Consider the following 26,779-nt stretch of genomic DNA (forward strand, 5'->3'; position numbering starts at 1 on the left):
ATTTTTGGACTCAGTGGGAAAAGGCAAGGGTGGGATTATTTGAGAGAATAGCACTGAAACATGTGCATTACCGTGTGTAAAATACATGACCAGTGTGAGTTCAATGAATGACGCAGGATACCGAGAGCCAGTGCTGTGGGAAAACCTAGAGGGAGAAGGTGGGGAGGAAGGTCGGTGGGGGTTCAGGATGGGGGACACATGTGTACCTGGGGCTGATTCCTACTGACATATGGCAAAAAAAATCACAGTATTATACTTATCCTCCAGTTAAAATAAATAAATCAGTTCAGTTCAGTTCAGTTGCTCAGTCATGTCCAACTCATTGTGACCCCATGGACCGCAGCACGCCAGGCCTCCCTGTCCATCACATGAGTCTATCCAAACCCGTGTCCATTGAGTCAGTGATGCCATCCAACCATCTCATCCTCTGTCATCCCCTTCTCCTCCTGCCCTCAATCTTTCCCAACATCAGTGTCTTTTCCAATGAGTCAGCTCTTCACATCAGGTGGCCAAAGTATTGCAGTTTCAGCTTCAACATCAGTCCTTCCAGTGAACACCCAGGACTGATCTCCCTTAGGATGGACTGGTTGGATCCCCTTGCAGTCCAAGGGACTCTCAAGAGTCTTCTCCAACACCACAGTTCAAAAGCATCAATTCTTCAGCACTCAGCTTTCTTTGTAGTACAACTCTCACATCCATACATGACCACTGGAAAAACTATAGCCTTGACTAGATGGACCTTTGTTGGCAAAGTAATGTCTCTGCTTTTTAATATGCTATCTAAGTTGCTCATAACTTTCCTTCCAAGGAGTCAGCATCTTTTAATTTCATGGCTGCAGTCACCATCTGCAGTGATTTTGGAGCCCCAAAAAATAAAGTCAGCCACTGTTTCCACTGTTTCACCATCTATTAGCCATGAACTGATGGGACCGGATACCATCAATAAATAAATTAAAAAAAAAAAAAAAACCACAAACTTAAGGTGACCAAAGTGGAAACACTGGGGATAGTGATAAATTAGGAGCTTGGGACTGACATATACACACTAATATTCATAAAAGAGATAATCAACAAGGACCTATCGTACAGCACAGGAAAACTCTACCTAATATTCTTATATGGAGAAAGAATCTGAGAGAGAATGAATACGTGTATATGTATAACTGAACCACTTTGCTGTTCCTAAAACTAACCCAACACTGTGTATGAACCATATTCCAATATAAATTAAATTTTAAACACAGAGTGGGAGGGTGGATTCAGACTGGAGTGGGTGCTAGTCTGCACCCATCACTAAGCTCGTGATCTTGAACAGAAAGTGACCTAAGCTTCATGCATCTTGTGTGTACTTCTGATTGTTTAATTCCTGGGAGTTAGATAAGGCATCAGTTCAATTCAGTTCAGTCACTCAGTCGTCTCTGACTCTTTGCGACCCCATGAATCGCAGCATGCCAGGCCTCCCTGTCCATTACCAACTCCCAGAGTTCACTCAGACTCACATCCATCGAGTTAGTGATGTCATCCAGCCATCTCATCCTCTGCCGGCCCCTTCTCCTCCTGCCCCCAATCCCTCCCAGCATCAGTCTTTTCCAATGAGTCAACTCTTCACATCAGGTGGCCAAAGTACTGGAGTTTCAGCTTCAGCATCATTCCTTCCAAAGAAATCCCAGGGCTGATCTCCTTCAGAATGGATTGGTTGGATCTCCTTGCAGTCCAAGGGACTCTCAAGAGTCTTCTCCAACACCACAGTTCAAAAGCATCAATTCTTCGGCACTCAGCTTTCTTCACAGTCTGACTCTCACATCCATAATGACCACTGGAAAAACCATAGCCTTGACTAGACGGACCTTTGTTGGCAAAGTAATGTCTCTGCTTTTCAATATACTGTCTAGGTTGGTCATAACTTTCCTTCCAAGGAGTAAGCGTCTTTTAATGTCATGGCTGCAGTCACCATCAGCAGTGATTTTGGTAGTAAATTACCATGATTCTTGAGACATACTGGAAACTCAGTGGGTGCCATTATTTCTGGATTGAGGTGCTAAGAATATGGAATTACTTCTGTTTTTCACATGACTTCCTTCCTTCCAGTGTCAGCTTTACTGGGCTGAATCATTCTTACTATGATTTGAATAGGGTATATAAGTGGTAACTTCTTCTTTTGCCCTTTCTTTCAATTTATAGTTCACTGGGTTTAAAACTTTGAATCCTCAGTTGTTTCCTCTGAAGTCTGGAAAGACTGATCAAATGCCTTCTAAAATTTAATTTTATGAAGGAGAATTCAGATTCCAGTTTGATTATGTCCCTTGTAAGCAACTGGAATATGTATAAATATTGTCCCTTAAGTGCTGACCTTGATATTTTTCTTTACTATTCCTTGAGACAAATAGTCCTTCTTTATCACATCACAAGGATGTGATTCTTTCACTGCCTGAATTTTTTATGATGCATTTTTCTCTATTTTTAATTATTTTATATTTATTTTATATAGTGATATGTTATTTTGTTATTGTTATGTATTTATTATGATTATATTATTTATTAGTTTTATTTTATTGTTTCTTAGTATTGTTTTTCTTCCATAGTTATGCTCTCTCCTAGGGGCGTATACATTAAATATAATGTCCTAAATTATGTCTCTATATCTTATTGTTTCTTCTGTAATTCATAATCTCAACCCTATGTCTTTTTCTGTTTATTCTGAAAGACCCTGGACAGAGTTACCAAATAGCAGTAATCTTCTTACAATCCTCATTAATTGGCATCAGTCACATGAAATGCTTCCAAGATGTTTTAAGCTATGAAACCTAGTCTTTCTGGTAACTTCAGTGACAGTCTTTATTTACTTACAAAACAGTAATAACCCATTGCCTTTTATTCATCCAGACAGAATGTTATTTCAGATTTCCTCATTGTATCATATCAAATGCAGGCTTCCTAGAAATGGCACCAAAGCACTCCAGCAATAAAGCAGATTGAATAGAAGGGGAAGTTCTACCTTGACAGTCTTAACAGTGTCTCAGGGTGCAGAGGAAGGCTGGATATTTATGAATTCGGGGGGCTGGCTTAAGGGTATCATTTGACGGGGTGGGGTTCCTAATGGATTGAGCAAGTTCCTGAGCTAAGAGTTCAGGCTTGAAGGACAGATGGAGAGGAGGATTCCAAGGTGAAGGGTTCATTTTCTGTTTTATTTCTGTAACAAAGTATCAGAAAGGTGGAGACAATACCAACGTATCCTCTGACAGCTCTGAAGTCAGGAACCTGAAATCAGTCTCACCAGGCTGCTGTTCCCAGGTCCTCCTGAAGCCTCTGGAAAGGGGGTCTCTTCACCCTTTCAGCAGCTAGAAATCACCTACCTCCCTGCACAATGCCCTTCCTTCATGCTCACAGCCTGTATCGCGGCAGCTTGCTGTCAGCTTCACATCACCTGCTGTAGTCAAATCTCCCTCTGCCTCAATAGGTAAAACTATATTCAGGGCCCCCAGATAATCCAGGATACTTTCCACCTCAAACCCCTTCACTTAATCACACCTACAAACATGGGAGCATCTTAGATTCCTGGGGTTAAGAATTGAATATTTTGAGGCTTCAAGAGAAAGCAGTCATTTGATGCCATCAATTCATTCTGAGGAGGGTTAAGTTTTATAGTGTTCTACTACATATTATTAAGATAATGTTCACAATACCTGTTATTCAGATAAAGTTATCTTCAGTTACATCTTCCTTCATAACTGTTTCCTCAAAATATAAAGTCCTGTGAGGGAAGACACTCTTGGACCAGAATCATTAGAGACCATGTGGTTGAATCCAGGTTCCTCCATTCTTTTCTTAAACTCCTTAACATCCATCTACTAAGTTGTAAAGATCTTACAGAAACTAATTTAGTAGTTGGTTCATAGTCATAAACACTTCTGCATCAATTTGAGAATATAACTCAGCCTATCTTAATATCAGGGAAGATCCTTTCGAGGAGAGCATGGCAACCCACTCCAGTATTCTCGCCTGGAGAATCCCATGAACAGAGGAGTCTGGCGGGTTACAGTTCATAGTGTCACAGAGTCAGACACAACTGAAATGACTTAGCACATCTTAATATCAGTAGTTATGGTAGTCATCAGATCACTAAGCTTTATTTTTATTACATGCTAGATGCATATTTCCTTGGGCTTCCCAGGTGAGTTCAGTGGTCAGTTCTGATGAGGTGGATGAACCTAGAACCTATTATACAGAGTGAAGTGAGTCAGAAAGAGAAAGATAAATACCATATTCTAACACACATATCAGATCAGATCAGTCGCTCAGTTGTGTCCGACTCTTTGTGACCCCATGAATCGCAGCACACCAGGCCTCCACATATAGGGAATATAGAAAAATGGTACTGAAGAAATTTATTTACAGGGCAGCAATGGAGAAACAGACATAGAGAATAGACTTATGGACTTGTGGAGAGGGGAGGAGAGGGTGAGATGTATGGAAAGAGTAACATGGAAACATGGAAACTATGTAAAATAAACAGCCAACAGGAATTTGCTGTATGGCTAAGGAAACTCAAACAGGGGTTCTGTAGCAAACTAGAGGGGTAGGATGGGGTGGGAGATGGGAGGGAGGTTCATAAGGGAGGGGAGATATATATATATATGTGTATATATATATATATATACACACACACACACCTGTGGCTGATTCATGTTGAGGTTTGACAGAAAACAACAAAATTCTGTAAAGCAATTATCGTTAAAAAAAAAAAAAAGAATCCACCTGCCAATGCAGGAGACACAGGAGACCCAAGTTCAATCCCTGGGTTGGGAAGATCCCCTGGAGGAGGGCATGGCAACCCACTCCAGTATTCTTGCCTGGAGAACCCCATGGACAGAGGAGCCTCGTGGGCTACAGTCATGTCGCAAAAGAGTCAGACACGACTGAGTGACTAACGCTCTTTGGGAGGTTAACTATTAGACATTCTGTTCTTAAATGCACTTCAGTGGCCCAGCCACTGGATCTATTTTTGGCTGTCTTTCTCTAATTTCCTCAACCCCTCCTTCACACACACACATACACACCCCTTTCTTGTTCTAATAGAACTGGCTTAAGAGTAAGAATTTATGCTTTAGAGTTTTAGTTTTACCCACAGGAACCTTTGCAAATAGGGACATTTTCCCTGGCAAAAAGAAATGAGTAAGGGGCCTCAACCATACATGTTATTTTATTTTACATCAACTCCAGCTCTAATGGAAAAAGCACCAGCCAGGAAGATAAATTTGGAGCTGAGTGTGGGCTTCCTGACACACCACTCACTTGGCCCCAGCGCCTCCTCACCTGTGAAATACACTTGACAACCCAGTCTCACGAGATGGCTGCGGCGACTGCCTGGGAAGCCCGGGTGAAGGTGCGCGGAGCACAGCCCGCTTGTGTGGAAAGCGGATTCTGAAGCCGGGGGATGCATTCAGATGCCTTTGGGTCCATACACTTTTCTATTTAGCATTTTGCAGACATCCTCAGAGCCCACTTCCTGAATAAGGTGCTGCCCTAAATGCTCTGAAAAGCAGGAAGTGTCACTGCCCTGCAGAAACTAAAAATTTGGAGGAAAAGGTAAATGCAAAAAAATGCAAGGCCATGTTTAATAAGCAAAGTCAGCCACAGGTAACACACAATAAAATCAGGGAAGACTCCACAGAACAGGTGCAATCTGAGCTGACTCCAGAGTCTGGGAGGAAAGAGTGTAATTCTAGGTCACCTCCATTCTCGTGACTTGTTGTGTCTCTTCCTAAACTGATGCCTGGAAATCCAAATATTCTTCCTTTTTTCATGAGAATGTTCAATCTCTAACCTTGCACGACCAGTCACATTCAGGTCCATCCTCAATGAAATGCAGGAAGCCCAGTTAAGGAGACTTCGTGCTCTGGGAACACCGGGAGAGTTGGGAGGAACATTTCCCTCTGTGCCGCAGTACTCCAGCCCACTGTTCCAGCTTGTGTATGTGTTTCTGTCCCTCTGAGTGTCTGGGAGGTGGCCGGGGTCCTGCACAGTGCTGCAGAAGTGGGTTTCTGTTATTTTGAAGGAAGGAGGAATTAGGGTCGTTTCCTGATGGGGTACCAACCACTGGCACGGGATGGCACACGGCTGCACTCTGGAAGGGCGCAGACACTCCTGGGGGGAGGGGAACGTCAGGAGGGACCTCTGCACACGTGGCCTTGGAGCCATCAGTCAAATCCTGAGTGGAGGCTCCCCAGAGTCACGGAGGAGTCTGGGGATGGGAGTGGGTACGGAGGTGGGCACGGGTGGGTGACAAGTTCCCTGGGGCTGCAGTGTGGGGCTGTTGTGTGCGGGAGCCGAGAGGTTCAGGAGAGAGGAAGTCAGGCAGGAACCCCACAGACAGCCTGGGATGGTGCGCAGAGCTCTGCTTACGCGGTTGAAACCTCTGGACTGTGATCTATTCTTAGTCACGGGCAGAGTCGCCGTGGACACTGACCGATGCGCCGAGGTTCAAGCTCTTGCTCTACCCCCACACACTCCTGCTCTGCCCCCGGGGTGGGAGGACGCGCTCTGCTGACGCCCTGCAGCGTGCTCAGGCCAGCCCCCTGGATGTGTGCGTAAATCCCGGTGTACCGGGATGTTTTTCTCACGTGAACAGCATCCCCACTGTGCACCAGAGCAGAAAACCAGCATGGGAAACCCGGCTCTGGGTGGGGGGCACTTGAGGCAGAAGGATAGGTGTCGTGTCTGACCCGAAAGGGAACTCTCTGGCTGCGGGGACAGCTCGCTGGGGGTGGGGAGACTGGCGGGGGGTGGGGTGGGGAGGAGCATCAAGGAAGCAGGAGCAGAGGCTGAGATAAGGGTACCCGAGGAAGGTGTTGCCGGGAGCAGAGGGACTGAAGGACACGCTCCTGGAAGGTGGGAGACGGTGGGTCAATCACCCCATGGTGCTATTTGTCTCCAAGCCATTGAAATCGTTCAGGATGTTCTTGCAGACAGGAGTGACAGGTGAGTGGGTGCGGGGTGTTCAGAACTGAGTCAGTGAAGACCAGGGACCCGTGCCCCAAAGTGACAATATGCCCATGAATGAAGGCCCAGGACTCCTGGAGGGTATCCTCACAGGGCTCCAAAAATCCTCAGTTCCCTAGAGATCTAGGAATCCCAATGACATTGAAACTACGCTAAGTCATTCACTGAAACCCACCTACTGGCAGGCACCAGTCAGGCCAGCTGTCATTTCAAAGTCGAAACTCTTGAGGCTCCCAGGTGGTTAGTGTTCGGGTGACACAAGGCAGAGGAGAGAAAGGACTTAAGAGTGGGTGCTGAATAAGGATCAGCATGGGTTTACTGACCTTGGCCCCTAGGTCAGCTATGAAGAGACGAAATATGCACTGATCCATGCACCTATTGATATGAGATGATTAAGATGTTTTTATCAACTTTATGAGCAATCTGTGAGTCTTCCAGTCTGTATTCAGTTCCAGATAATTCTGAAATTTTTCTGTCACTTGAAGAAATCCATTCATTATTCACTCAGGGGAGTAGGTTCTGGAACCAATTTTAAATTTACAAATTACTCATAACCTTCTGCATAGTGAATTGATGAAGCAGTTTGTTCTGTCTTTTTAAAAGGGAGTATGTTTCATTCCTCTGTCAAAATCTAAATTCACAAATGAGTAGAAGTGAAGATCATATTCTGCTTACCTTGCGGTAAGAATTCAAGTGGAAATGACAGGCATTAGGACTTATTTTTAAGTGACGCTATGTCTAAATCTGTCAATTTTCAAGGCAAAAAAAATTTTTTGTGGATAGATGCATTATTTTTTATGTCACATTGGAAAGTGTCCACTTTTTCAAAATTTCCAATTTGCTCTAAGATGTGAACAAATTAGGAACACATATATTAAAAGGGACTTCACTTTAAGAGGCATACATTCTGAAAAATACCTAACATAACAGTCTTTCACTCTTGCCAATGCAGGAGATATTAGAGATGCAGGTTCGATCCCTGGGTTTGGAAGATCCCCAGGAGGAGGGAATGGCAACCCACTCCAGTATTCTTGACTGGAGAACCCCATGGACAGAGGAGCCTGGTGGGCTACAGTCCATGGGGTCCCAAAGTCAGACACGACTGAAGCAACTAAGCAACAACAACATCTAAGAGAGCAGGTCTCAAGTTTCCTCATCAGAAGAAAGACAGACCATGTGAGGTGGCAGATGTGCCAACTAACTGTACTGAGGGGAGCACTTCACCACACACACAGACATCATATCACATTGTGCACAAGGCCACATGTCAGTTACATCTCAATGAAACAAGGAAACATGACCATTAAAAGAAGAGGGCAGCATTCCAAGGAACCCTAAGTAGGTACCTTACATGAAACAATGTTGCTGACTCCAAGCTTAACTGAAACATAATAATTGATATGAAATGAATATAATGATTTAATATGCTATATAAGTGGGCATGAATGACAAGAGCTCGCTAGAAAACTGTTGTTTGAATTACTGACTATTCACAATTTCTTTTTTACTTTTAGTGTTGAATTTACTTCTAAAACATTTTTAGTGTTTTCTAAGACGAATAGATAAGGAGAGTACCTTAAGTGGCAAAAGAGACAAGAAGTGTAAACAGAAAGAAATAATTTTTGCATTATGTTGTAAAAATACATTGTATTAGTAGTCTGTGTGAGGATTTAAAAAAACTATGAAGAAAAAACTGTGGATTTTTATTTCACATACAAATTTTGTCTAATAAATCACTATAGACAGTTCAAGAGGAGAAGGGGGCAACAGAGGGTGAGATGGTTGGATGGCATCACTGACTCAATGGACATGAGTTTGAGCAAAATCCAGGAGATACTGGAGGATAGGGAAGCCTGGCATGCTGCAGTCCATGGGGTCACAAAGAGTCAGACACAACTTAGCGAGTGAACAACTTTCCTTATGTATTACTTTTAGAGCTCTGTGTGTGTGTGCCTTTTTTTTTTCTTTTGCAAAATATATGAATAGTTTTATTTTATAGCACTCACTCCAGTCGGAATTCTGGAGGACCCTAGTCCAGCCAGGAATGAAATGCTCTGCTTTGTGATGGACGTTTGTACCTTCAGAGATGAGATGGCCTAGGCTACTTACTCATATGTAACAATATGTCTCACTGTTTCCAAATACATTTTCTCTTTTACACTTTTAAGACAGGAACAAACTGGGAGACTGGGACTGACACATAAGCAGATGGCCAGTGGGAAGCGTCTGTAAAGCACAGAGAGCTCAGCTCGCGCTCTGTGACGGCCTGGAGGGGTGGGATAGGGGGTTGGGAGGGAGGTTCAAGAGGCTGTATGTATATATATGTAGCTGATTTACTTCATTGTACAACAAAAACTAACAAAACACTGTAAAGCAATTATACTCCCATAATTAAAAAATAAATAAATAAGACAGTCCTTTGTCTGAGAGCTTGCAGCAAGACCGAGGTCACCAGGCAATGAATGGCATTGTCACCCAAGACCTGTGCAACAGCCTTCTAACTCCTACAATGAACATGCCTCAATGAGCCTTTAGTTTTCCCAATGAAAAAACTGAGAAAAAGCTACGCAGACAAAAGGGACTTAGTAAAAGACAGTGACAAAGAGCAGAGAATAAATTTCACATTTAAAGGCAGGGCTTATCTTTCAAAAGTTTAAATCTTAAATTGCTTTAGGATTATAAGATTCAAAAGAAAATAACCGAGGTGAAGAGAACTCAATCTAGGAGTTTAACTTAGAGTCTGCTTTCTGAACTCAATTTAGTGACTGAAAGAAAAACCGAAGTCTATTTTCTTAATAGAGTTTCATTCTCAGGGGTGATAGTGAATAGGGAAATAAAACTCATATCGTCTCCTATGCAATAGTGTATAGAAATGAGGGTTGGCTCAAGAAAAGTAAGTTCTGGGTCATCGCCAATGAGCTTGAGATATCCCTCATAACTCATCTGGTAAAGAATCCACCTGCAATGTAGGAGACCCCAGTTCAATTCCTAGGTCATGAAGACCCGCTGGAGGAGGGATATGCTACCCACTCCAGTATCCCTGGGCTTCCCTTGTGGCTCAGCTGGTAAAGAATCTGCCTGCAATGCAGGTGACCTGTGTTCGATCCCTGAGTTGGGAAGATCCCCTGGAGAAGGGAAAGGCTACCCACTCCAGTATTTTGGCTTGGAGAATCCCATGGACTGTATAGTCCCTGGGGTCGCAAAGAGTCAGACACAACTGAGCGACTTTCACTTTCACTGATTCAGAAGTGAACTGGACATTGGAGTGCAGACACACACGTGGGCATCCTAAGGTCCTAAACTATGTCCGTATTTTAATCACACATCTGTCCATCTAGGATTTAAAAAGAATGTTTCACAGACACGTTTGTGCCTCTGACTATAAAAACTTATTAATATCGGTCAAGTGGAACACAAATTGAATTTAATTCTTAGCTTTAACACAGGTGAACAGTGCTCTTACTCCCCCAAAATCTTTTCATTAATCTTTTGGCAGTGGTATATGCATGTTTCTTAAGACTAGAAACCAGGCTCATCAATTAATTAATTTTCTGCTCTTAGACCATGGGCCCCAGAATGTTGTGTGTTCAACAGAATTGCTCTGCGAAGCTGCCTGCTCAAGGGCCCAGAGACTCGTCACCATGGGAAGGCTCTTTGCCCATCATTTCTGGGCAAACTCACAACAAACGGGGGGAGCTCCCCTTCTCAGCACACCTGAACTGGTGGTTACTGCTTGGCGTGTGCTCCTACCCAGCCCAGTGCTGCTGGCTCGGGCTCAATAAGGGATGCAGAGTCACTCTACTATCGGCACACGACAGAGTGTGAAAGGAGGGGCTTCGGAAGCTCATGGCTTCCTCTGCACCTGCAAGTTTCTGCCAAAAACCCTCCACTCTACCTGCATCATCTAGATTTTTGTGAATTTCGATTCTAGATTCAATATTTCAATTTTCTATAATATGACTTTAGGGCCCCTGAATTTTTTTTTTAAAGCTGTAGTGGTAACTGTCACTTCTAACTCATTGTTTATTTTTTTATTGGGGTATAGTTGCTTTACAATGTAGCGTTAGTTTCTTCTGTACAGTGAAGTGAATCAGCCACATGTGTACATATACCCCTCCCTCTGGGACCTCCCTCGCCTCCCCCTCCCACCCCTCTAGGTCATCACAGAGCACCGAGCTGAGCTCCCTGTGCTCTATAGCAGCTTCCCACTGGCTATCTGTTTTACACATGGTACCTGAAGCTCCAATCCTTTGGCAACCTGATGTGAACAGCCAACTCATTGAAAAAGACTCTGATGCTGGGAAAGATTGAAAGCAAAAGGAGAAGAGAGTAGCAGAGAATGAGATGGTTGGATGGCATCACTGATTCAATGGACATGAACTTGGGCAAACTCCAGAAGATGGTGGACAAGGAGGCCTGACGTGCTACAGTCCACTGGGGTCACAAAGAGGCAGCCACGACTTAGTGAGGAATAACAAACAACCATTTATACATGTCAACGCTACTCTGTCAGCTTGTCCCCCTTCCCCTCACCCCGACGTGCACAAGTCTATCTCCTACATCTGTGTCTCTATTTCTGCTCTGCAAATAAGTTCATCTGTATCATTTTTCTAGATTCCACGTATATGTGTGAATATTTATTTTTTTCTTTCTGGCTTAGACCTAAATATAAGACCAGACACTATAAAACTATTAGAGAAAAACCTAGGAAAAACATGTTCTGACATAAACCACAGCAAGATCTTTTTTGACCCACCTCCTAGAGAAATGAAAAGAAAAGCAAAAATAAACAAACGGGACCTACGTAAACTTAAAAGCTTACAGCAAAGGAAATCATAAACAAGAGGAGAAGATATCAGTCAGAATGGGAGAAAATATTTGCAGATGAAGCGACAAAGGATTAATCTGTAACTCATTTAAATGGCAGAGAAGGCAATGGCACCCCACTCCAGTCCTATTGCCTGGAAAATCCCATGGACGGAGGAGCCTGGTAGACTGCAATCCATGGGGTCGCTAAGAGTTGGACATGACTGAGCGACTTCACTTTGACTTTTCACTTTCATGTGTTGGAGAAGGAAATGGCAACCCACTCCAGTGTTCTTGCCTGGAGAATCCCAGGGACAGGTGGGCTGCCGTCTATGGGGTCGCACAGAGTCAGACACGACTGAAGCGACTTAGCAGCAGCAGCAGCAGCATTTAAATGGAATGAAGCCCTATAATAGGGTTCTCTTTTCAATTTCTAAGTAGTCTCCAATTCCTAAGAAAATGCTTACTGTTTACTAAGAAGACATGTATTTATTTGATTCTTACACTTTTCTACTATCAGTTCTAGTTTCTCAGTTTCTAGATCCCAATACAGGAGAGAACAGGGGATTGAAAAGAACACAACTAAGTTGCCGCAACTGACATACAAATAACACATCTGTTTAAAATACCCATGTGTGTGTCTTAGAGTAATTCAAACATATAGAATGTACTTTTGTCTTTATTTATATGAAAAACACGCTGAAGTCTTTGGTGAGAATTACCCAATTCCTCTCTCTCTTTGACCCTCCCCATCAGGTTCAGGGTACCATCTTCCCAGCTCCGAATTTCAACCCCGTGCTGGATGCTGAGTTGCTGGGAGGCGCACTCCAGGGATTCGGTGAGCCTGGGGATGTCTAGCTCCTTTGGGGTCATTTTTTCTGTGTTTTCACCTTATTTTATGACTGTATGTGCATGCTCACTCAATCATGTCTGACTCTGCAACCCCATGGACTGTAGCCCACCAGACTCCTCTGTCCATGGATCCTCCAGGCAAGAATACTGGAGTGGGTTGCCATTCCTTCTCCAGGGGATCTTCCCAACTCAGGGGTTGAACCCGCTCTCCTGCACTGCAGGCAAATTCTTTACCATCTGAGCCACCATGGAAGCCCTACAGAAGGGAAACACAGATTCAAACAAAAAGCTGGGCAAAGAAATAGAATAAAAAAAATAGAAAAGATGAACAGAATTGCTTTTCACCATTGCACATCTGATCAATATATTTTTGCCTTAAATTCTTAAGTGTCTCACCACTACTATTCAATGAAATTCTTAAGTCAAAAACTTTATCTGGGATAAGCATCTTTTCTCACTGTCTGTTTTCTAGCCTGTTTCCTTTGGGACCTCCATATCCGGCTAAACCAGCCCTATTTCTGCTGTTTCCCAGAGGCAGCTCCTCTACATCCTGCAAACTGGCCCAGCAACCCCCACCCCACCCCACTGCTCCCCCACCCCACCTGGAAGGCTGTTTTCTTCTCCCATCCACTTGGCATTCAAATTCTCATCTTTCAGGAACCCCCTCAAGTGAGCCGTCCTCTTTATAGCCCTTCTTTATCCTCCAGACTCATCAGGCCAGACACCTCCTTCTGCACGGCCCTGCCCCCACCCCCACTCACCCAGCCTGTCCACCTAGGTCAACTGCAGATCAGTCTGTGAGCTCTCAGGGTGGGGAGGCGGGGTCGCCCACCTTAGAAGTGGATGTCCAATGAACGAACAAGAGTTTAGGAAAGAAATGTAGAGAGAAGGGGGAAGTTGTTGAGTTTTTTTAAAAAAAGGATTTAATCCTTAGGATTCAACACAGAGCTGTGAGACGTCAACCTGTGCGAAGGAGACTGCTGGTGAGCAGGGAGATAAACACTGACACCAGAACATTTGCACCAAACATACAAAGCCTTTCAGGAGAAAGCGAACTGTCAGCTTGGAAGACAAGGTTGCTTTTATGAGAGCGATACTATGTGTATGTGTGTGTCTGTGTGTCTGTGTGTTTGTGTGTGTGTGCGTGTGTCCACTAGCAGGACCCCAGAGGAAAACAATCAAGAACTTGAATATGCTCTGAAGTCCACTTTAAGAATCTGCACTGCTTCCATTCCTTTTGAAATATCAATCATCACTAGAAAAATCTAAAGGCAGGGTAATAGAAAGTTATGGATGAACTCTTCCTTCTGGAGAATATTTTGCTTTAAAACTATAGATCAGAGAAATCTACTCATTGAAAAAAAAGTTTTTTTCTTTGCACCAGTTTCAGTTTTCTTGTCATTGCAATTTTAGGGTCAGAATTCAGATTCACTTCGACCCTTGCAGCTTTTTGCTTGTCAGTGTTTTAGCTGAAGGATTCCAGGAGGTTCTGCATGTGACAGCTCAGGCATGCTTCAGGGTGATAGAGCAAGGACACAGGTCAACACGCTTGGATGCTCCTGGCAAAGTTCAACCAAAAATGACAACTGCGAGTGTTCTCCTTGGCTACTGTGGGTTCTTTCCAGCTTTGCTGAGACATAACTGACATACAACAGTGTAAGTTCAAGGTGTATGTACACATGATGATTTGACATGCATGTTGCTAAATGGTTAACCCAGTAAGGTTAGCTTACACATCCTTCTCATCGCATAATTACCATTTTTGTTATTATGCTGAGAACATTCACTGATTACTCTCTCAGGAGCTTTCAACTACGCAATGCAGTACTGTTAACTGTAGTCTTTTCCTTTGCAGAAGCTTTTGAGTTTGATGTAATCCTACTTGATGATTTTTGACTTGGCTCTGTGTTTTATTAATACTTAGAAAAATCAGAAAGCAAAAATATGGTCTGATGCAAAGGAAAGGGAGTTGTTTTAATAAAATGTGTCCTACAGTGTGTAACAGTTCACCGAGGAAAAGCAGTGCCTCCCAGGTAACGTCTCTAACAGTGCACTTGCCAAGCCCCAGCTGTGACCAGCTGCTTCCCCCGCCCATGCACGCTTAGAACACAGAGTACCTGTGTTTATTTTGTCTCAGTTAGCACATGTAACTTCCAGACCATCCCTGTCAGATCCTGGACAACGGGAACTATCTTTGACCTACATGCCTAAATCATGGCAAAGCTGCCCACAAGACAAAACGAATCTCTGTGGGACCCTCGGTGCTACTTAAATTAGATCCGCCACTACCTGCCTCTGCCCTTACTCAGCAATAATGTGGTGTGAGCTGTAGAGTGCGTGTAGACACTATTTATACAGGTGGAGGAAGTGTCCCTTTACACCTTGTGGCTGAGTTTTCCTGTGTCTCCCCTGGAAGTAACCATTCAGTATCTACTAACTCATATTCATGGTGACTTTGTAGAAACACATCATGAATAACAAGAATCAACCATACATCATACAAGCCCATAAAATTGGTAAGGATCATTACGCTATGCTTTTCTGTTAAACCATCAAGTAGGAATTATTTAGGAATTCCTGGCCCTAATGCAATAGGACAAGAAAGAGAAAAAGACACACTGTCTAAAGAATAAGTCAAAATTCTTTGTTTCTGCAGCAGACATTATCAGCAAATTTCAAAATCCAAGGTAATCCAGTAAAAAATTATTAGAAGTATGAGAGTTCAGGAGAAGGAAATGGCACCCACTCCAGTGTTCTGGCCTAGAGAATCTCATGAACAGAGGAGCCTGGTGGGCTGCTGTCCATAGGGTCGCACAGAGTCGGACACGACTGAGCAACTTAGCAGCAGCAGCAGCATGAGAGTTCAATAATTTTTCTGAACACAAGGTCCACATAAAGTTCAATATCTTCTATTTCATTAAGGAATTATTCTGTTAAGACCAAAATAAAAATAATATAATTTGAAATATTGATAGAAATACAAATATGAATAATTTTAACCAAATAAAGTTTCTTGTAATTTACAAAAACTATACAAATGTTTACTAAGTCTTTTAGAAAAGAAAAACACATAAATAATTCAACAGATATGTTAGTGACTTCTCTAAATTGATTCCTAAGTTTACAGTTATTTTAATTGATATTTGAATAACATTTTTGAGATCCATATGAAAAATATTTTTAAATACTTCTAAAAGAATAAATGAGCCAGAATTGCTATGAACTTTGAAAAATGGAGAGTAATTCAGAGAGGTGTATTGTGGATAATCCCAACAGGATAACAACAAAATCACATTATAATAATTATGTGTGATGATAGCAAAAATCAGTATGTATATATAACTGAAAAACCTTATTTGTTGTTCAGTTGCTTGACTCTTTGCCACCCTATGGACTGCAGCACACCAGGCTTCACTGTCTATTACCATCTCCTGGAGCTTGCTCAAACTCATGTCCATCAAATCGGTGATGTCATCCAACCATCTCATTCTCTGTTGTTCCTTTCTCCTCCTGCTCTCAATCTTTCCCAGTATCAGGATCTTTTCCAGTAAGTCTGCTCTTCACATCAGGTGGCCAAAGTATTGGAGCTTTAGCATCAGTCCTTCCAATGAATATTCAGGATTGATTTCCTTTAGAATTGACTGGATTGATCTCTTTGTAGTCCCAGGGACTCTTGAGAGTCTTCTCCAACACCACAGTTCAAAAGTATCAATTCTTCAATGCTCAGCCTTCTCTATAGTCCAACTCTCACATCCATATGTGACTACTGGAAAAACCATAGCTTTGACTAGATGGACCTCTGTTAGCAAAGTAATGTCTCTGCTTTTTAACATGCTGTCTAGGTTTGTCATAGCTTTTCTTTCAAGGAGTAAGCGTCTTTTAATTTCATGGCTGCAGTCACCACCTGCAGTGATTTTGGAGCCCAAGAAAATAAAGTCTGTCCCTGTTTCCACTGTTTCCCCATCTATTTGCCATGAAGTGATGGGACCAGATGACATGATCTTAGTTTTTTGAATGCTGAGTTTTAAGCCAGCCTTTTCACTCTCCTCTTTCACCTTCATCAAGAGGCTCTTTAGCTCCTCTTCCATTTCCACCATAAAGGTGATATCATCTGCATATCTGTGGTTATTGATACTTCTCCCAGCAGTCTTTTTTTCAGCTTGTGCTTCATCCAGCCTAGCATTTTGCATGATGTACTCTGTCTAAAGGAAATCAGTTCTGAATATTCACTAGAAGGGCTGATGCTGAAGCTGTAGCTCCAATACTTTGGCCACCAGATGCGAAGAACTGACTCATTGGAAAAGACCCTGATGCTGGGAAAGATTGAAAGCAGGTGGAGAAGGGGACAACAGAGGATGAGATGGTTGGATGACATCACCGACTTGACAGACATACATTTGAGCAAGATCCAGGAATTGGTGATGGACAGAGAAGCCTGGCATGCTGCAGTCCATGGGGTCACAAAGAGTTGGACAGGACTGAGGACTGAACTGAACTGAACTCTGCATATAAGTTAAATAAGCAGGGTGACAATATACAGCCTTGACGTATTCCTTTCCCAATTTGGAACTGGTCTGTTGTTCTATGTCCAGTTCTAACTGTTGCTTCTTGACCTGCATACAGGTTTCTCAGGAGGCAGGTAAGGAAATACGGTATTCTCATCTCTTTGAGAATTTTCCAGTTTGTTGTGATCCACACAGGCAAAGGCTTTAACATAGTCAATGAAGCAGAAGTAGATGTTTTTCTGGAACTCACTTGCTTTTCTACAATCCAATGGATGTTGGCAATTTGATCCTCCACCTTTTTTAAATTCAGCTGGAATATCTGGGAGTTCTAGGGTCACTGTGTGAAGCTTAGCTTGAAGGATTTTGAGCATAACCTTGTTAGCATGTGAAATAAGTGCAATTGTGTGGTAGTTTGAACATTCTTTGGCATTGCCTTTCTTTGGGATTGGAATGAAAATTGACCTTTTCCAGTTCTGTGGCCACTACTGGGTTTTCCAAATTTTCTGGCATATTAGTACAACACTTTCACAACATCATCTTTTAGGATTTGAAATTAGCTCAGCTGGAATTCCATCACCTCCTTTAGCTTTGTTCATAGTAATGCTTCGTAAGACCCAACATCAATATTTTAGGAATCAGTGAACTAAAACAGACTGGAATGCATGAATTTAATTCAGATAACAATCATTTTACTACTGTGGACAAGAATCCCTTCAAAGAAATGGAGTAGCCCTCACAGTCATCAAATGAGTCCAAAATGCAGTACTTGGGCGCAATCTCAAAAACTACAGAATGATCTCTGTTCGTTTCCAAGGTAAACAATTCAATATCACAGTAATACAAGTCTATGCCCCAAACACTAACGTCAAAGAGATCGAAGTCTATGAAGACCGACAAGACCTTCTAGAACTAACATCAAAAAATAAATAAATAAATAAAAATGATGTCCGTTTCATCATAGGGGACTGGAATACAAAAGCAGGAAGACAAGAGATACTTGGAGTAACAGGCAAGTTTGGCCTTGGAGTACAGAATGAAACTAACAGAGTTTTGCCAAGAGAACACACTGGTCATAGCAAACGCCCTCTTCCAACAACACTAGAGACAACTCTACACATGGACATCACCAGATGGTCAACACAAAAAAACCTTCTGCTGCTTATTAAAGCTACATTCATTTTGGATCACTTGGTCAACAGACTCCTCTGGAACCATCTCACATACCCTGGGTCCAGGACGTAACCCGGGAGGCTGGGCACCCTGCTGCTCGGTGCCACTTCACTTCAGGCTACGTCTTTGTCACAAATCTGAAATTCCAGTCTTTGAAGAAGATTCTCTGCCTCCCCACCTCCACTCTGCCGCTGCCAGGCCCTCTCTCTCACATGAAAAGACACCCCACCCCACACTGGATCTTTAGAGACCCACCGTGCACCTTTACCCAATCCTCACCCTTGCTCACTGCACGTTTCCACAGCCAACGCACTACCTTCCTATGAGCCCAGCATTTCCAGGATGGCGTTAAATCCCCAAAACATGATCTGCTTAACATCCCAGTGCTTCAACTTGCTTTTATACTCATCTCCATCATTTGTCAGAGAAAAACTGTACCGCACACAACTCAACAGGCCAGGATGCCCTTACCAAAGGAGAGAGACTGGCCCCAGCTCCTCTGGGACAAAGGCGGGTAAGGTCTGAGCCCTGGGCTGAGCTAGTGAGTGGTTCAGAGGACGCAGGTTGGGGGCCCGGTCATGCAATGAGGATATCTAAGTCTGCCCACTGGTGCTGAGGGTGCATCCTGCCACAGGGCCCCGGGGACAGCAACTGTCTTACTCAGCGGGCTCAAAGGGGTATGTCCTAAGCCCTGAGGAAGGCATTTCTAGCCTTCCAGCAAGTGGTTGGGAGAAGATTTACATCTCAAAGGAATAAAGAAAGAATTTACAACCACAGATTTTCCAAAGTAAATGCTCTCAGAAAAAAAGAAAAGAAAAGATCCAAGGCTTATGATAAGAAGAAGTCTATCTAAATATTGATCAAGTTGAGGGGCACCTGAGGTCTTCCTGGTCACTACTGTAACTGCGTGTGTGCATGCTAATCTGCCCAGTCGTGTCCGACTCTTTACGACCCCACGAACTACAGCCCACCTCTGTCCTCTGTCCATGGGATTCTCCAGGCAAGAAAAATGGAGTGATTTGCCATTTCCTGCTCCAGGAGATCTTTCTAACCTGAGGATCGAACTTGCATCTTTTATGTCTCCTGCACTGGCAGGCAGCTCTTTATCACCACAATTATAGCTAGATCTCCCTGCAGCAATTGTACATCCAGGCATTTTACCAGGTCGATGGGTTGGTGGAGGAGGAAGCGCAGGCCTCAGAGCCTAGGAGCAGGGCCTCTGTTACAAGCAGGGGCCTGATTCCCTCCTCTCACAGCTCCCTCCCCCAAGGCTCTTGCTTCTCTGGAGGATCTGCACTGAGTAAGGGACAGATGGGCCCCTGAGCAGAGCAGCTGGAGTTTGTCAGGTGGGTTAAACTGGAGCTGTGTCTTCCCTGATACTCCAAGGACAGAGTTAGTGGCAGGAGCTGAGCTCTGCAGAAGTAAGAGAGAGGATGAGCACATCTGTCACTCTTGAGGTCAGGGAGAGTAGACCCCGCCCCACCAGGGACAAGTGTACAAGAAGGCTCCTCAGGGGTCAGAAAGGGAGGGGCACCATCCCATGATGTTGTTGTTGAGTCGCTCAGTCACGTCAGACTCTTTGCAACCCCACGGACTACAGCACACCAGGCTTCCTTGTCCTTCACCAACTCCTGGAGCTTGCTCAAACTCACGTCCATTGAGTCAGCGATGCCACCCAACCGTTTCATCCTCTGTCATCCCCTCCTCCTCCTGCCTTCAATCTTTCCCAGCATCAGGGTCTTTTTCAATGAGTTGACTCTTTGCATCAGGTGGTCAAAGTGTTTGAGCTTCAGCTCCAGCATCAGCCCTTCCAATGAATATTCAAGGTTGATTTCCTTTAGATTGACTAATTTGATTTCCATGCTGTCCAAGGGACTCTTGAGAGTCTTCTCCAGCACCACAGTTTGAAAGCATCAATTCTTCGGTACTCAACCTTCTTTATGGTCCAGTTCTCACATCATAATAAGTGCTGTCAGACTTCCCACAGTCTTCTGTGCTAGAATCCATCTTGGCTAAAAGGTGAGCATGTATATGGGGAGGGCCCTGGGACAGGTCAGATGTGGGGAGAGAGGCGAGATAACTGGCCAGAGCGGAACAGAGCCCTGGAAGAAGTGCCCCACATCAGTGATTTAAATCACATCTCTGGCACACTCCTCATTAGGGACCTTGCTGCTCTCTTCTCTAGGTCTGTGTTTCTGCTTTGCTCCTGCTCTACATGAACTGCTTCTTTGTTCGCTTTGTACTAACTGTGCTGCCAATAAACTCTGTGCCTGCTTCACCCCATTTCTGTGGGGAATTCTTTCTCCAAAAAAAGCCAAGGACCCTGGTGATCTCACCTGCTGTTGGAAGGACCAGAGCAGTGACTTTCCTCTCAATGCACATCTGTTGTAAGTCATTGGGAGCCGTGTGGTGAGAAGGACATGGGGTCTGTTCAAACTAGATCAGTGTGGAGTTCAGGGAAGCCTTTTGCTGGTGGGGTAGGAGGGGATGGGAGAAAGGCCACATTCTCTCCTCCCCTCTATTTTTATTGACTCTTTTAAAAAAGAAAAGTCTGTAGCACCAGGAGAGGGGGAGGCAGAAGGCACCTCGGCCGCAGCAGGGGTACCCTGAAACTTCCACTCAAGCTGGGCCTTCTCCCTCCACTGGGAGCACCAGGGGACGAGCGGGCCCACTGGCCTGACCCTGGCACCGTGGGCTCTCCCTACCTGCAGTGTGGCACTCACAGCACTCACTCACTCGCCAACACAACTCTCTTCCAGGCTGTGACAAAGACCTGCTGATTGACATCCTGACCCAGCGCTGCAACACCCAGAGGCTGTTGATCGCCGAGGCTTACCTGGGTGCCTTCAGCCGGGTGAGTCCCCCCAACCCCTCTCGTTTCCAGGCAAACTTCTGAGACACCTCCAAACAGGGTCTGGTATGCTCTCCAGTCTCTGATCACAAAGGTGTCTGACTTTACTGAACATTAGGGACAGTTCCTCTGCCTCAAACATGTGGCACAGAATGTGGGGAACAGACACATCAGAAGTGCCTGTACGTGATGTGTGACCCCACCAGCCCTTTCTTAGAAATCATTCATTTCATATAGTAGAAGCTCTCACAGCCCAGCACCTCCACCTGTTCCAATTAGGCACTGCCTGCGAACACCCCATGTTCAGCTCCAGGGAAGGCACACAGGAACTAATGACCCAGGCCCAGAAATAAGATCTTTTCCTGCAGTTCTCCTGAGGTCCTCACCCGCATCTCTATCCAAGTGGCTTCCCCACTAGCTTTTCCTCCCAAAGCTACAGTTAAAGACCATTAGAAAAGAATGGTGCTCAAAAATAGTTTCAGGCAATAGAACCGTCCAGAATACTCGTAATCATGCACTGGTTTTGAAGTAGGTGCCATTAAGGATTTCTCTCCTTTTTTGTGTGGTTAAACCACAGATTAAAAATGAAAACTCTTCAGTCCAAAAGGACCTGTAATAGCAATTACTTTTTGTCAACTGACCATTATCGATGAAATACTCTTTCTCTGTAACTCTTTCTCTGTAAGACTAGTTCTTAAAGATTTAGTCCATCTCCAAACCTCAGGCTCTGAACAACCACATACACAAAACAAAGGCGTTCTCTGCTTTAGAATGAATGACATCTAAAAAGCCACCACTGCTCATGAAATTAGCTGAATTAAGCCATAGTAGGAAACCAGTTGTTGTTGTTTTTCTAGGTAAAACTGTTCCTTTTCTTGTGTTCCTATGATACCCGGAGTAGTTTTCCTTTGGAAGAAAATGTAAAAGCTATACAAGTTGCAGCATCAGTCACCCAATATTGCTGTAATATGCATACTGCTGTAAGAGAGGTCATTTTCAGTAACTTCTTATCCCAAAAGTTTACATACATCTGTGCTTTTCATAGATAAGGTTAACTTAGGTAAAAGCAACACTTTATCACTCTCTACAAAATGGCCCTAAAACAGACCAAAAAAAAACCCTAAGAAACGAGGCGTTTGCACCTTCTCAGACAGTGGATCCTCCAGGGAAGAGGCTTTACCACATGCCCAAGGTCTCAGAATGGTCAGACCCCCTGTGCTAGGGCCCCAGGCCTCCAGGGAACTTGAGGACCCTCAGAGGAACCTAGTGGGGCCCCTTGGCTCTGAGAGACTCCATCAGGTCAGTTACCTAGTCACTTTTACTGCTGCGGGTCCCTGGCTCACACAGTCCTGAGTTGGGCATTGCCACGTGGTACCCAGATGGATTTGGAAATGGTTCCCCCCTGCCAAAGCTGCTGCCCCAGGACCTTACCCTGGGTATCCCTAAACTGAAGGCAGGAGGAGTCCAAACCTAAAACTTCACTGTCTTGCTTTAATCCCAGAGCATTAATGTCGATTCCCCTGCAAAATACCCACCTGTGCACCAAATTCAATCCATCCTCCCACCCCTCTCACCAAGTGCCCAGCATCTGCACTCTGACCCTCAAGCTATACTGGCCACCTCTTGCTCTGCCCATTGCAACAAGAGGAGGCCCTGCACGTCCGCAAACTGCCTGGCCAGGGCTCCGTGCACTCCCCCAGGACCTGGACACTCAGGCAGCCCCAGACACCCCCCCCCAAGACTGCTACACCACATCCTGTTCTGCCGGTGCACAGGCCTGGCTCCCCACCTCTCCCTCCCCGCCAGGTGTGCAGACTGACCTTACCTCCCGCCCCTCAGCCTTCACCTCCGGGAGTCAGGGAACGGGTCCAGCCAGGGTCTGATATAGAACAGGAACTGCATTCACTGGAGTCCACTCTGCCTGTAAATAAAAAGGAGGGGAAAAAATCACATTAGGGTACACTTAACAGTTAAAAAAATAAAACACTGACAAACTGCCTCAATGTCCCATTTCCTTCATTTCTTCCTCTGGCTGCCCCCCAGACACCCTGCCGGACCTTGGGGATGGCTTCCTGACCGCCCCCACTGCTCACTTTCAGAATGACTTCTTCCACCTGGACAAGGCTAGTTTTCCCTTCCTGTGGGAGAGCTGATAGATTTCCTGTATGCTAACCATTGATTTTTATTAACATGAATAACAAAGATGAGAGGAAATTACTCTCTTAGCTGCTGAATAAGTTACAGTTCTGGGCACATTCCATAAATACTTCTTACTATTTGATACTTTACATTAGAGATGAGCTGCTGATACTAGTCCCGAGACACACAAGAGAAGCCTTGGAACATAGCCAACACACTGGTCAGTGTGAGGAACGCGGCACTCCAGACCCTGACCCAAAGCAGTTCTCCCCAGGGCGGTGCAAGCTGGGACCCAGGATGCCCCTGGGCTGGGGGGACTGCCCCAGCTGAAGGGCTGGGCAATCTGACAGTGGTTCCTACAGGGGGCAAGGTCACCTGAGGTAATACTCCAGGATACAAACTGGTGCAGCCACTATGGAGAGCAGTATGGAGATTCCTTAAAAACAGTTACCCTACGATCCAGTAACCCCACTCCTGGGCATATATCTGGAGAAGATTCTAATTTCAAAAGATACGTGCATCCCAATGTCCATAGCAGCATATAGTAGCCAAGACATGACTTTTATATATAAGACAACCTAAATGTCCAGTGACAGAAGGATGGATAAAGAAGATGTGATATGTACAATGGAATATTGCTCCATTAAATAAAAAATGAAATACTGCCATTTGGAGCAACATGGATGGACTTAGAGATATTATCATACCAAAGGAAGTAACAGAGAAAGATAAATACTGTATGATATCTTAAACATGCTGCTGCTGCTGCTAAGTCACTTCAGTCGTGTCCGACTCTGTGCGACCCCATAGACGATAGCCCACTAGGCTCCCCCGTCCCTAGGATTCTCCAGGCAAGAACACTGGAGTAGGTTGCCATTTCCTTCTCCAATGCATGAAAGTGAAAAGTGAAAGTGAAGTCGCTCAGTCGTGTCCAACCCTCAGCGACCCCATGGACTACAGCCCACCAGGCTCCTCCATCCATGGGATTTTCCAGCCAAGAGTACTGGTGCCATTGCCTTCTCCATCTTAAACATAGAATATACTTAAACATAGAATCCTTAACATAACTTAAACAAACATAGAATCCTTAAAAATAATACAGATGAATCTACATAGAAAACAGAAACAGACTCACAGACATAGAAAACAAACATACAGTATCAAAGGGGAAAGGTGTTGGGGGGGATAAATTAGGAGTTTGTGATTAACAGATAGATACCACTGTAAATAAAATAGATAAATAACAACAGTTTACTGTATAGCACAGGGAACTCTACTTAATATCTTGTAGCAACCTATAAGGAATCACTCTGCTGTATACTTGAAACTAATACAACATTGTAAATCAACTGTATGTCAATATAAGTAAATACGTTTTTTAAAAATTTACTTACCAGTGCACAGTGACAAAGCAGCTTGCATAAGTGTTTTTATAATGTAATATACAATTTCCCGAGTGTTTACAGGATGACTATTGGGTGGGCAGAATTAAGACAACTGCTCAGTCACACTTCATACAGGTCTACAACATGGCTTCAATAGCAAGTATCTTTTTACAACAGCAGGAAAAGCGATAGAAGTTAAAAACATATTCCAACAAGCAGAATGCTGGCCGTCCTCCTTTGTCTTGCCCTGAGTGCACACAATTAGGTAAAGATAAAAGGAAGAAAGAAAAGGGAACCGCCATGTCATTTTTAGTTTAAATGGAGCTGTCGGAGTTGCTGCGACATGGCCCACCTGCAGCTCCAACAGATCCGCTTGAACAGCACCCGCTCACCAGCCTAGTTTAGGCCCAGGCCGTGAAGCCCACAGAGTCCCTTTGGGGCAAGTCTTTGGCAAACTGGAAAGAGCAGCAGTCAGGCTGGGGAGAGGCACCCTGAGAAGACTGCATCTGCAAAGCTGTGTCTGCCCCTCCAGAGAGCATCTAAGACGCTGACTAGACGAGGCAGTTGAAGGCTCCGCTCTGAGCTTGAGAAGTTTGGCTGCTTCAACATGTTACTCAGTATCTATTTTCTCTAATGAAAGTACTGTCTTCTGATGTCCTGAAAAACGAGCCACCACCACAGCGAGCTTCCCAGGTGGTACTAGTGGCAAAGAACACACCTGACAATGCAGGAGACGCCAGAGATCCAGGTTCGATCCCTGGGTCAGGAAGATCCCCTGGAGAAGGAAAAGGCAACCCCCTCCAGTATTCTTGCCTGGGAAATTCCAAGGACAGAGGAGCCTGGCAGGCTACAGTCCATAGGTCACAAAGAGTCAGACACGACTGAAACAACACACACACGCACGCATGTCATGTTAGAATGAACTAGTGCCCTGGAGAAAAGATGCAGCCTGGTGATAAACAGTGTTGGGGGCCAGGGCATATTGTAAACAGTGACAGCAGGCTCTATGAAGGAGGCCGACGGCACAGACAGCAAAGGAACACGCAGGTGACAGGAATGGGAAGCCGGGACCCTGAGGGAGGGGCCTGCAGACCCAGGAGCTGCAGGAAGCCGGCGGGGTGGAGTGGGTGGGGAGCAGGGATAGCAGCAGCAGGAGGTGAGGGCAGGGATGTGACCACCACGGGCACATTGAGCACCCTGGAGACCATCACATAAAACACCCACACGTTTGCTATATTCTGACCTGAGCTGCACAAAAGTAATTATAATTCGTCCTAGAGTTTGGAGTGGGGAAGGGCCTTTCTGCAGAGAAGTGACTAGCTGATGTGCACGTTCCAGGGTCACCTGTCAGGTGTGCTGGGAGGGCAAACGAGAGGGCAGAAGGGGGCGCTCCAGAGGCCTGGGCACTGACCGCAGGAGCGATGACCACGAGAGGTCGAGGCTGCGGTGGTAACTGGGCATAAAATCGTCAGTCTGGGGATGCATTCGTAAGTTAGAGGCCATGAAATCACTGACAACTGGATACTGTAAAGGCTGTGAGAAATACAAGGGAACAGACAACTAATGAGGTGGAGAGAAAGAAAAAAGAGGGGAGAGAGAACACAGCTAGCACCTGCCATTTTAAACCTACAGCAAATTACCTAATATTTTGGGGGAAAAAAGACCTTTTGAGTGCCTCATACCAGCCAGAAAACATGTTAAGGACTTCACCTGAGCAAACACCGCCTAGTAAGGTCAACGCTGAGGTAGGAGCTGTCCTCGCTGTGCAGACCGGATGGGGCTCACAGGCGAGCCACCCACCTCGCAGCTGATGCTCCGCCCGGACTGAACCCAGGCCACCTCCCGCCTGGGCACCACCGGCAGTCTTTTTCTTTTTTAATTTAAATTTATTTATTTTAATTGGAGGCTAATTACTTTACAGTATTGCCTTGGTTTTGCCATACATCAACATGAATCCACCACGGGTGTACACGTGTTCCCCATCCTGAACCCCCCTCCCACCACCCTCCCCATAGCATCCCTCTGGGTCCTCCCAGTGCACCAGCCCCAAGCATCTTGTATCCTGCATCGAA

At 44.7% G+C, this 26,779-nt stretch overlaps 1 protein-coding gene across 1 annotated transcript in view; it reads left to right on the top strand.

The window, feature by feature from the left end:
- Nucleotides 1-26,779, top strand: part of ANXA10 (annexin A10) — a 75,602-nt gene that overhangs the window by 27,319 nt on the left and 21,504 nt on the right. The window contains exons 2-3 of the mRNA NM_001192058.1: nucleotides 12,562-12,643; nucleotides 21,092-21,186. Of these exons, the coding sequence (NP_001178987.1) occupies nucleotides 12,562-12,643; nucleotides 21,092-21,186 (177 nt within the window). The remainder of the gene's footprint in view (nucleotides 1-12,561; nucleotides 12,644-21,091; nucleotides 21,187-26,779) is intronic.

The sequence above is a fragment of the Bos taurus genome, chromosome 8 (assembly GCF_002263795.3).
Source record: "Bos taurus isolate L1 Dominette 01449 registration number 42190680 breed Hereford chromosome 8, ARS-UCD2.0, whole genome shotgun sequence".
In the NCBI taxonomy this organism is placed as follows: domain Eukaryota; kingdom Metazoa; phylum Chordata; class Mammalia; order Artiodactyla; family Bovidae; genus Bos; species Bos taurus.